At 32.5% G+C, this 11,393-nt stretch overlaps 2 protein-coding genes across 4 annotated transcripts in view; one reads left to right on the top strand and one right to left on the bottom strand.

The window, feature by feature from the left end:
* LOC111365906 (chaperone protein dnaJ 6-like) overlaps positions 1-3,597 on the bottom strand; it is a 4,409-nt gene extending 812 nt beyond the window's left edge. For both annotated transcript variants that reach the window (XM_022986458.1, XM_022986457.1), the window contains exons 1-6: positions 3,210-3,597; positions 2,227-2,325; positions 2,053-2,154; positions 1,051-1,110; positions 856-962; positions 699-781 (exon numbers count right to left, since the gene is read on the bottom strand). In XM_022986458.1, the coding sequence (XP_022842226.1) occupies positions 699-781; positions 856-962; positions 1,051-1,110; positions 2,053-2,154; positions 2,227-2,325; positions 3,210-3,335 (577 nt within the window). In that variant the 5' untranslated portion in view covers positions 3,336-3,597. The remainder of the gene's footprint in view (positions 1-698; positions 782-855; positions 963-1,050; positions 1,111-2,052; positions 2,155-2,226; positions 2,326-3,209) is intronic.
* A 2,688-nt stretch (positions 3,598-6,285) lies between these two features.
* Positions 6,286-8,404, top strand: LOC111365907 (zinc finger A20 and AN1 domain-containing stress-associated protein 8-like). 2 transcript variants are annotated; one of them, XM_022986460.1, is made up of 3 exons: positions 6,286-6,394; positions 6,526-6,589; positions 7,584-8,404. In XM_022986460.1, exon 3 carries the CDS (start codon positions 7,652-7,654, stop codon positions 8,078-8,080), a length of 429 nt encoding a protein of 142 aa, XP_022842228.1. In that variant the 5' UTR covers positions 6,286-6,394; positions 6,526-6,589; positions 7,584-7,651; the 3' UTR covers positions 8,081-8,404. The 2 variants fall into 2 exon arrangements, with proteins under 2 accessions (XP_022842228.1, XP_022842227.1); XM_022986459.1 differs by having other exon boundaries at positions 6,287-6,394; positions 7,549-8,404.
* Positions 8,405-11,393: the final 2,989 nt, after the last annotated feature.

Here is an 11,393-nt window from a genome sequence, read left to right on the forward strand (position 1 = left end):
GGGGGGGGGGGGGGGGGGGGGGGGGGGGGGGGGGGAGAAAAGAAAGGATACCCACAACTCTAGAAAAATATTTGAGTGCCAAAACCAATACATGATTTAACTGTCCGATTGCAACATATCCTTGCATTAAAAACTCGAGTGGTTAAGAATAAAATATATTAAAGCAACAGGACAACTATGCTAGACTGTAATGCCTAATCATATTATCGACTGTGGAGCAAATTTTTTTGGTAGTAAATTGACTATTCCATATACATATTAGGTTGTCCTAATATCCTGCTGCATATAGGATTATTTAGGTACTAGGTTTGGGTGTGTGAGGGGTCTGAGAAAATTGTTGTAGTATTCTCCTCCATTATTAGGAGAACCCATAGCGGCAAATGGCTGTAACTCACAATGAGAATGAACTACTATAAATCCCTGTGTTTACATTGCTAGTTTTCGGGTTTTGTTATGTTTGTTATTGCTCAAGTAAAAAGGGGATAAGGTCTTCATCCCAAACAAACTCAAAAGGTGAATTGGTATTGAGAGTAACCAGATAAAATCGTTGCTTCAAGACATATGGGATCATCGTGATCCATGGATATAACCGTTTGTCTATTTTCGAGTCCAATCAAAACATTTATAATTGATTTGCTACATCTGCAGTGAATTATTTGGACCACAATTCATCTAATTAAAAATATTAGATATCTCACCAGCAGCAATTGCCTCGTCAATAATATCCTTGAATCGATGTGAATCTAACTTAGGATCTGAGCAAAGCATGCAGCAGAAAAGCCTGCAAAAGGAATGCAAGTAATTAACCAGTAATCTTGAGATTAATAATAAAAACACCTGAATCCCAATATGTACCTGCCCATGTTACCATTGTACTTCTTGTACATTTCAATCAAATCATTTTTCTCCAAATCAGAGCCTCTATAGTTTGCTTCAAACTCTTCAATATCAGCCTCGGTGATCTGTAATGGTTATGGATATTGTTCATTTGACAGCTATAAAGAATATCAACTTGAAATTCAAAATCAATCAAAGTCACAAGATATTAACCTTCTTGTACATTGCTCGGAAAAATGTCTGCAAATTCTGGATGACATCTTCTGCTAGATCCTGTTAACCAGCAAAGAAAGACACACGTGCCTATTTTCTTAAGAACTAAGGAAAAGTGTTGTACAATACATTTTGTTAAGTCAAGGTGGCCTTCATTTTATAGAATTTATTTAGCATCAAAACTGAACCCAGTTACAAATATATGTCAGCTTGGATTTGTTTATTTAAGATTGATGCCAAACACAGAGATAATCAGCCTAAAAGAAAGACCTGGCTAAATTTAGGTAGGTTCAGAGTAGATGGAAAAAACCGAGAAGCTTCAATTCTACACAGAATAATAAGTATACACAGAAGATATTGTTATATTCTCACATGGGTTTCCTAGCTCAATAAGGAAACAGCTAAACCATCACATGTCTAAAAAGTTCATATTGGATTCTTGGTGAATCACTGCACAAGACATCATTTTGTTAGATTACACTACTTGCAAATATTTTGGTACAAAACCATAAAATTCAGTTCTCATAATTCAACAAATAAGACTGTTGTGATAAGTGCAAGTCTTCAATATATTCACTCCTTCCAATTATTTGAGCTTGATTTCATAATTTAGGGTTAAGCCAACGATATTTAAATTGAATCTCCAGATTTGAACCTTCGTTAAATCAAATATTTTAAGCATTTGACAAAATAACGTTTTCTTTTTTTCTTTTTTTTTTTTCCAAATTTCTTTTTTGTGTGAGATAGCACAATAAAAGCTTTTTTAGGATATTTTTCAAAAATCATTTTCCACAAAATCATTTCAACCATACATTATGTGGGACCCATAACCTTTCCCTACTTTTCAACCATGCATTCTAAAAATAAAAAAAAAAAAGGAACATTTTTCCATTCAAAAAATCCATTATATTCAGCCAAATTCAGTTCCTTAATAGGTTACTAGTAATTACTCATTAGTTAAACAAATAATAACAAAAATAGCAGATTTGCTGCATGACTTACAGCATCATCAATACAACCAGTCTGATCATAGACTGCTCGTTTCTCTTCGTCACCAAGGATGGATATCACTTTTTGCAGCTGCTGGAATTTTTCCTTGGCCTCCTACATCATAGAAACTTGAATGGTTAATTTTTTCTCAAGAAAAGAGTTGCCTTCTAGTAGATATTAATTTACCTCATCATCAGGATTTTTATCAGGGTGTAGGCGCAAAGCCAACTTGTAGTAAGCTTTCTTTATTTCCTGCTGGTTTGCTGTTTTTTCCACCCCGAGAATCTAAATGGTACGAGCAAATGATTACCATATGAAGCAATGTTAGAAGAAACACAATCAGTATAGATATACATAAAAATTTTCCAATGGACAAAAAGTTCCAGTCCAACTCCAGAAAATTTAAAGTGCAACACATATTGAATTAGGCTATATGATACGTCAGCCAGTTCCCCATATACCGAGCAAGATTGAACAATAGCTAATGCGTCGAAATAGAAACCGCGTGTAGGTTAAGCTGGCAATAAAGCACAGCACCTCTTCTGTGAACCAGCATATATTTGATTGTTCATTGTAATGATCCGACACTCACTGCCCCAAAGTCGAGAAAGTTTTCCTTCCTAGTATTGTTATAAAGCATAAAGTAGTTGATTTTCTCTCTAGGTCGAAAGTCTAATACGTATCCTGTGTAAATAACCTTAAACTCTATAGGGTTTTTCATATCACATTAGCATTTCTTCACTACATCCAACCCGCTCTAGTTGTATGCACTGCTTTGAGTCTCTCCTCGTAAAATTGAACCTATATAGCTAAAGGCCTAAAAAATCATTCTTTGTCTGCAACCTTAATGCATAGCCTGAATTTCATTTTTTTTTTATTTCACTAAACTTAGGGAAAGCTTAAATCTTTTTAAATCACTTTAAACAATCCAAGTAAAATCCACCTAAGGTCTAATAATATCAATAATTTTGCAATCACATCAGCTCTTGTTAATTTAAGTCTACGTCTACCTCCTGTTCTATGTAAATTTTACAGTGATTTCATATATTCATCCCTTTCTTGTGAATTCTTTTAATCATAACTACAAATTTGGGGGAAAGATGGAATTAACAACAAAAAATGGAAAACTAAAATTAGTTGAGAATTAGAAAGAAAACAATGAATTATACCTCATATAAGCTCTTGTGGCTTGAAGAAGAAGAAGATCCCGATAAATTCTCCTGATCTTCGTCAATTTCTTCATCTTCTACCTCTGAATTTTCCTCCGAAGCCCGAGGTTTCTTCGTCTTCCCCATTCTAGAAACTCTATATCAGTGCGTGAAGCGTACAGGGCGAGAAGAATAGCATATCGAAAGGGATATTAATGCCTGAATCGCGGATATTCTTTCCCGCCATATCACACGTATCTTTAGCGTGTTCCCGCCATCTGATGTTCTGCAAATGACACGTAACCAACCCATTATGGCTTGGCTCCGCCCGAATGGGACGATAGTTTCCTTCGTAATTGGGCATGTGTGGGGGAGCATGGGGTCGTTGTTCCCGAAAGAGGACGGAACTGGTACGAGGAATATCGTTACCATTTTATTTTACGTACCAATCATTCCAACATTATTCCCCATATTTATTTTGGAAAAAATGTATTTTTGAGTAATGTATCGACAAAAAATGTGCGGTTTAAAAATAATGAAAAGTTTTGAATTCATGTATAATATGATTTTATTGAAAAATATGTGGTGAAAAAGATGTCAAATCATTGTTTAATAATATTTTTTTTTTCCAAATGATGTGGATTTAACGGGTTGTAAATTTTATTTTCTTTTCTTTATTTTTAATTACACAATTTTTCATAAAATAATATTATACGTAAATCGAAAATTTTTCTTTCTTTTTTAATCACGTATTTTTCAAAAAAATATTATTCCATCGATTTTAATTTTAAAAAAATAGGGGCTAAGTTCTTGTTTAAACTTCATTTTTTCCTCAAACTCATTTCAACTATTATATTATATTCTTCCAATAAAATAATTTACATATAAATTAAAAAAATTCACTTATTTTTTTAATAACATATTCTTCAAATATTTACAATTACAAAATTTATTTTCTCAAAAAAATGAATATGACCATGCCAAAATCAACCAAAACCGGTCAACCCAATCCAAACCGACAGATTTAGGTTGATTTTTAAGTTCAATTTGAGGTCGAAATGGATTGGATTGGATTGAGTCTCAGGTTACAAATTAAAACCAAATTCAACTCAACCCAACTTGATGAATTAAAAAATTTAATATCTAATATTTGTTTGGTAGAGATTTTGATAATTGATTTTTTGACTGTTAGAAATAAAATGGGTTTTAGTTGTGAGAGAAGAATTCAAAAATGATAGCTAGAATAGTGAAATAACGGTCAAAAAATTGATTTTAACTGACTTTTAAGCTGTACCAAACAAACTCCTAAAATGAAAAAAAATCTACATAAGCACAATGGATACAAGAAAATGATTTAGAATATACAAACGTTCTCATTTTTTACATAGGTTGATTGGTATGGATATAATGTACAAATACAAAATAATATAATGATGAACTTTATTAAGGAGATAATAATGAAATAAATAAATAAGAAAATGCTCCATAGTTTCAAACTTATTCGTAAATCAATTTTCAGAAAATAATTCCTTATATTGATTTAAAATAAGGGAGATTTTCAAATAGTTTCAAACTTTAAAAATTGTTCAAATTAAAAAAAAAAAAAAAAAAGGAGGGATCCAATTTGAATTGGCCCAAACAAGCCAACTGATTGGGTTGGGTGGGGTTGGGTTGAATTAGTTTGATTTTATATCAAACCGATCACGTTGGGTTAAGTTTGGGTTGGATCCAACACAACTCATGCCTAGTCTTAAAAATGAAGCTCAAACAGAAAATAAGTTCATTGCCAAAAATAAAATGTTGGACAAAAATTGCACAAATGGCATAGCTTAAGGATCATTTGGCACAAAATTCCCAAGTAAAAGTGTTAAAATCAAACCATTACTATACAAAAGCTTATAATTTGGTAGAATATATATAAGAACTCAAAGGCCTTCCCCAACTCTACGTGTGAACAATTATATTAGAAGAATATGTAATTAAAATTAAGTTTGAAAAAAAATATATTAAACAAGAATTAAAATAAAAATGAAAAGGAAAAATGGGGAAAAAAAAATATTCACCTTCTCCCTTTGTTGATATTGTGGGATCGAGGAGAGGCAAAGATAATTTGTTAAAAATAATTTTTAAATCTTTTTTTACTCTTATTAATTATAAATGAACTCGTCAACTCTCAGACAATGTTTTTTAATCATGAATAGATACAATTATTTTTGTCAGGAGATAGCCACACCCTGTGTTTACGTGTGGAATTGTCGGCTAAGGTCACTTGTGAGTGGTGTGATATTCCAAGAACTAAGAAATTGATGCATTTTCAAGCAGCGCGTTTAGTGTCACTTATCACCTCGTGGCATGTGGTATCTTGCTAAAGAGTGACTTTTGCTCGTTAAAAAGGTTATCTTGTGAGTATGTCTATAAGTAGAAAAGCAACAAGGAAAACTCATTGTTGTCCGTGAGTCCAGTGAATGGTAGTGAGCATATTAAAGGAATTAATCATAATCGATCTCGAAATATCAAATAAGGTCACCATATAATCGACACTAGTTCGATGACAATTGATGACCAAATATTTAACCACGATCCATTAGCTGCTTGATCATGTTACATGACGATGGAGCCAAGTCGTTGATGTTGCCCCTCGAACATCTTATCAAGCCCTCCCTCTCCAAGTCATCTGAGATGGCAAATTGGCAAAAGCAAAAATAAGTTCTTATTTACCTCATTTTTTTAAAATTATTTTTTCTTAAATTCATTTCAATCATATGTTTCATACGATTTATAACTATCATCAATTTTTAGTCACATATTTTATTATTTTTTATCCAAATCTATTGAAAATGTTTTTTAGAGGAAGGGATAAGTCCTGATTTGATGGCCATTATTTGACAAAAACTTTGTTTTAAATAATGAGTTTTTGAAGAATTTTAAATTTATATATAAAATGTTTTATTACGTGAATATGTAATTGAAAATGAATGCATAAAATAAAGTTTTTGAAATCAAACATGAGTTAAAAATGAAAATAAGCTGCGAATGTCCGTACTTATCCCGAAACGGCAAAATGGTAAAAATAAAGTTTGGCAAGGGCTTTTCAGTACACCTGACCTGACCCAGTAATTATTCTTATAAATTCACAAAATTGTGGAGAAAAAATTCATTACTTTATACTCACCTTCGAAGTTGTTCGGATCATTTCTTGAGTTAAGGTATTATTTACTGTTAATCTTCAGTAATTTTGCATATAATTTTGCTCCGATCTTATAATCTATATATTTTTAATTGAATTTTTTGTTCAAAATTGAATATTTGTTCTTTTTCTTATTCTCTGGCGTTCCAGAAATGTTCTGAAGACTGGCTCGATTTTTTCGAGTCAAGATCAGCCAGTAGTTCTCGACTTACAGGTGAATTTTCATTGATTTGTAGTCTATTTCAATTAGGGTTCAACTTGTTTTCATATCTGTATATGTATGCGTGAAGTTTCAACCAATATTTGATGAATTATATGTATGGTCAAGGGGTTAATTTTATTCATATGGGCCAAAGTTATTTCCGTTTTGGAAAATAGTGTCTGTTACAAAGGCTTAAATTTATTATTATTATTATTATTATTATTATTATTATTATTATTATTATTATTATTATTATTATTATTATTATTATTATTATTTTTGGCTGAACACGAGCACGAGAGTTTGTTGATTATTTGGTAATGAGAATGAGACTACTTGCGAGCTCATCCTTTTGTGTTTTGTAGGTTTGAGTTATTATTTGCGAATTTTGAACAATTAAATTATATAATATTTTGAACTTGTTGATATTGTTTTTTCCCTCACGTCTCATGGATGATTGGACAGAGTTAATTCTGTTGTTTTTGAGTCCTCATCAACAAAAATAACAACAGAATTAACACTGTCTGGAGAGAAGAGAACTTGAAAGCAATTAAGCTGATCAACAAGAATAATCTTTTTCACTAAGAACATTAGGTATGCTTGTCCAGTTCACCGAGCCCCCAATTTCACTTCTACGGAAATCTTTGGTTCTAGTCTATGTTAACAGATTAAAACTTGAAGAATGGATTTTCATGGTATACTGAAATAAATTTCAAGAGTTGCTTAATTGTCTGCATATACCTGTGTTTTATCTCTTACATTTATAATCAAATGGAAGGAATGAATCCCGGGTTTTTTTACTCACTATATCAAGTATGCAATGGGATATCAAAAGTTGCGTGATTTCTTACTTTTTTGTTTGTCGATTATGCATTGATGTTTATTGGCTTGATTGTCTGTACTCTTTAATTGCTTTGTATCTGAATGCCTTTCGCGTGTACGTATTTGATCCCTATCCCGGCAAATGGCAGCATATTTGTGCTAATGGAGTCTTCTAAAGAGACAGGCTGTCAAACTCCTGAAGGCCCCATTCTTTGCATCAACAACTGTGGCTTCTTTGGTAGTGCAGCCACCATGAATATGTGTTCCAAGTGCCACAAGGACATGGTCTTGAAGCAACAACAGGCCAAACTTGCCGCTTCATCGATTGAGAATGTAGTCAATGGTGGCTCAATGAGCAACGAGAAAGAGTCTACTAACAGTGGTGCAGTGGATATGCAAGTTGGAGCAGCTGAGTTACAACTTCTTCCTGCACAAACATCTTGCAATTTGTTGTCAGGCGAGAGTTCAGAGGTGAAGGGAAAAGAGGGCCCGAGCAGATGCACCGCTTGCCGTAAGCGTGTGGGTTTAACAGGTTTCAGTTGCAGATGTGGAAATCTCTTCTGTTCAGTTCATCGTTACTCCGACAAACACAACTGCCCATTTGATTACCGGACTGCTGCTCAAGATGCTATAGCCAAAGCAAATCCTGTTGTCAAATCAGAGAAGCTCGATAAAATCTAGAATTCACTGTCACAAATTCTATTTTCTGAAGCAAAATGCTTTCACTTTCTATATCTGTATGTCTTCGTATAGGCTGGACACTCCTGCTGTGACGTTAATGGCCTAAGACGAGGAGGTGGCATCCTTACATTCTATAAAACTTTCAAGTGTTGTCGTTTGGCTGAGGTTGCTTTGGTTTGCTTCGGTGTTATTGTGCTGGCTTGAAGGATATTGATGTGAAAATTATTAACTTTCCCTTCCGGTTTATTGTGCATTTTCATTCTCATTTTTTTACACGTTCAACTCATATCACCATGATCTAAGTTAAGGTGTGCCTATTCAACATGTACTTTGTGTATTTGCTATGAGTTATTGTCATGTTTTTGAAATAATGATTTTTTAAGATTTTGTTCCTTGTCTGGCAATCTATTTTCTTCCTTTAAAAGGAGAATCGAACTACCTCTTCCCAGTACTTAGATCTTTCCTTAAATCTTGTCTAATTCCTGTTTCCTTTCTTCCACAGATTGCATTAACAGGATACTGTCGGGTATGCATAAACAGATACTACACAAAAATATCATATCATAAAGCTATTTGGTCCTTGGTTGTTTTTGTATCTATTCCTAACATAACAGAACAAAATGAAGAAAATAAGGAGCCTGAAAAAGTAATCGACAACGAATTGATCGCTCACTGTTCTCATGTGAACACACTATGCAGTTTTTTGGTATTCCTTTTTTCTAGTCGAACTTCTTTCTTTGCTTTTCCATGTGTCGTGCCTACTGCCACTGTTACGCGTTTGTTGTGCTCTTGCAGGTTTCATAGTTTTATATGCTTCTTATGTTACCCTTTTAAGGCTAAGGAATGGAAAGAATACTTATCTATCCGTGATTTTTCGTGTTTGCTATAAGCCATGTCTCGCTTGTTTGGCAGTTATTTTGTTCCGTTAAAAGAGATCGAACCATGTCCTCCCAGTACTTGAATCTTCCTTGGAAACGTCTCTAATTTCTATTTCCTTCGTTTCACAGATTGCATTGAGTCCGTCCTTGATAACTTCTCTAAATCTTGTTTCATTTCCATGTTTGGTTTGCTCTGTATTTGTACCGGCTTGATGGCTCCTTTTGAGTGTGAGTTTGTCCCTTTATCTGTCGAAGTTCCTTATATTATTTCAGGATGCTGGCATGAATTGGAGTCTTTGTAAGGCCAAATCAAGATATTATTTGGAAATTAAGTTATTCTCGTGTTTTGGGTCTCTCACAAGAAAAAAAACATTTTTGAGTGAGCGATATAGCGGAATCTGACTTTACCAATAATCTATTTATGCGTTAGTGGAGTGCAGGGCTAGGAACTTTTTGGATGGAGAGGCCATCGTCAAGTAGGCTTAGATATTCAAATTTATAAAATCTTTTCACAACAAATATGCATTTTTCAAAAGTAGCAAATTCATGGGATTCAAGAAACGCTTTCTTTTAGATGTCAAAATAATATTGTGGATACATTACAAGCCAAAAAGGTTAGAAAATTTCAAGGGGTTGACACTGTTGGGAAAAATTGAGTGATTTGTCTGTAGATAAATTTATCAATTATATAATCAATTAGACAACACAAACATAATTCAACAATAATATAAAATAAGAAGAAGGTTAGAAAATCAAGCCTTGGGAGTCATGTCTACGATGCTGTCCTAAAGTCGTGTTGCCTCCCCTTCGTGCAGGTTCTTTCGGCACTACACGGCTTCAAGATAAAATTCATATGGCTCTCCTTCTATGGGCACGACCATAGGGAGATAAAGAACGAGTCTTTATCTAGTTGCAGAAATACTATAGGGTAAAATTAGAGAATAATTTTGGAATCAATCATCTCAATTTGTGTTTTTCTAATTGTATCTCAAATTGTGATTTTCCTCCCTTAATATAGTGTACAATTTAAACCCCCACACTAATGAGAATTAATCAATTCATAACCTCCATTTAAATATTTAATTGTATGTTATATTATAAATTAAGATTTTAATTAAACCCAAAATTGAAAATTAAAAATATAATAATTTTGAAAGTTGAAACTTAATATAATTTCCAACAAAACTCCAATATTCTTAGCTTTGTGTATAAACAAAAAACTATGACATGTGATTAAAGTTGTGTTTGAGCCCCTTTAATTCTGAAAAATGAAATAATAAATTGATGAAAAATATGTGGTTAAAAAAAATAAAAAAATTTTGGTTGCGTGTAATATTATTTTAATGAAAAATGTGTGGTTAAAAATGAATATTGTAGAAAAAATAATGTGCTAGAATGTAAAATAATGAATGTCAAGGGGCTAAATTAATCACAAAACTTTCTTATGCCATTCTTTTTTCTAATTTTAACGTTTTGATTTTGCCAATGTGCAGAAGAATCATATTAGCGTGCCAAAAGTGTTAGACTTGAACGTCAAAATCGAGAAAAATTTACACTATCTTTTGGTTTGGCTAGAATTTCAAAAAATCATTCAAATACATTTAAAATTAAGAAATAATTTTGAACTTTTCAAAAATTCTATCAACAACCTTGCTATAGGTACAGCGATTTAAATCCCTGTATCTACCGAGCACTCACATTCAAAGGCGAGAAATTTATTTATTTTTTTAATATTTTATACACGGGCCCACTCTCATGTGAGTGAGAATTCAACTTAAAATAGCTTGTAATTTAACACACACGAAAAAAAGAAAAGAAAAAAAAAACAATAAAATGCTTTTGTTGAATATCCTTTGTCAACTGTCATGTGGGGGTTAGACTTTTGTAAGATCATTGTCAGTCACGGGTTTGTGCAACCTCTGCAATTAGTATCTTTGCAGTTTATTATTATTTATTTCAAATTTTTCTTAAAATATTGAATTTGTTTTTAAGGATTCGATTGCCAATAAAAATGTTTTCCTGATTACATTTTTACGTAGATAAAAATTTCTTTTACGATTTTGGATGCTAGACTATTTCACATCAATTTCATATGTATTATTGATAATATGAGTACTCACAAGAATAATATTGTTTGAACAGGCTCAATAATAGGCCACTTTTTGACTAATTCATTTGGCAATTTTTGATTGATAGTTTTTTGTTTAACTTTTCTTAACTATCAATGAAAATTTACTAAGTGTATGTGTATAAAAATACGTCATTGAGTCTATTCCTGTGGTAGAACTGGTACTCATAAATAGTCTTTTTTTAAAAAGTAAATCATTTTTTTTCTTTTACATATTCTATCAAAAAATGTAATTTTCATCTCTCATAAAAGAGGATTTTGACCACTGGAGATTTAAATCTCAAATTTATATCATCCTTGGGTACAC

The sequence above is a fragment of the Olea europaea genome, chromosome 17, assembly GCF_002742605.1.
Source record: "Olea europaea var. sylvestris chromosome 17, O_europaea_v1, whole genome shotgun sequence".
In the NCBI taxonomy this organism is placed as follows: domain Eukaryota; kingdom Viridiplantae; phylum Streptophyta; class Magnoliopsida; order Lamiales; family Oleaceae; genus Olea; species Olea europaea.

Bases quoted from the DNA above. Each gene is read 5' to 3' on its own strand.
- LOC111365907 (XM_022986459.1), top strand. From the start codon at position 7,562: ATGGAGTCTTCTAAAGAGACAGGCTGTCAAACTCCTGAAGGCCCCATT.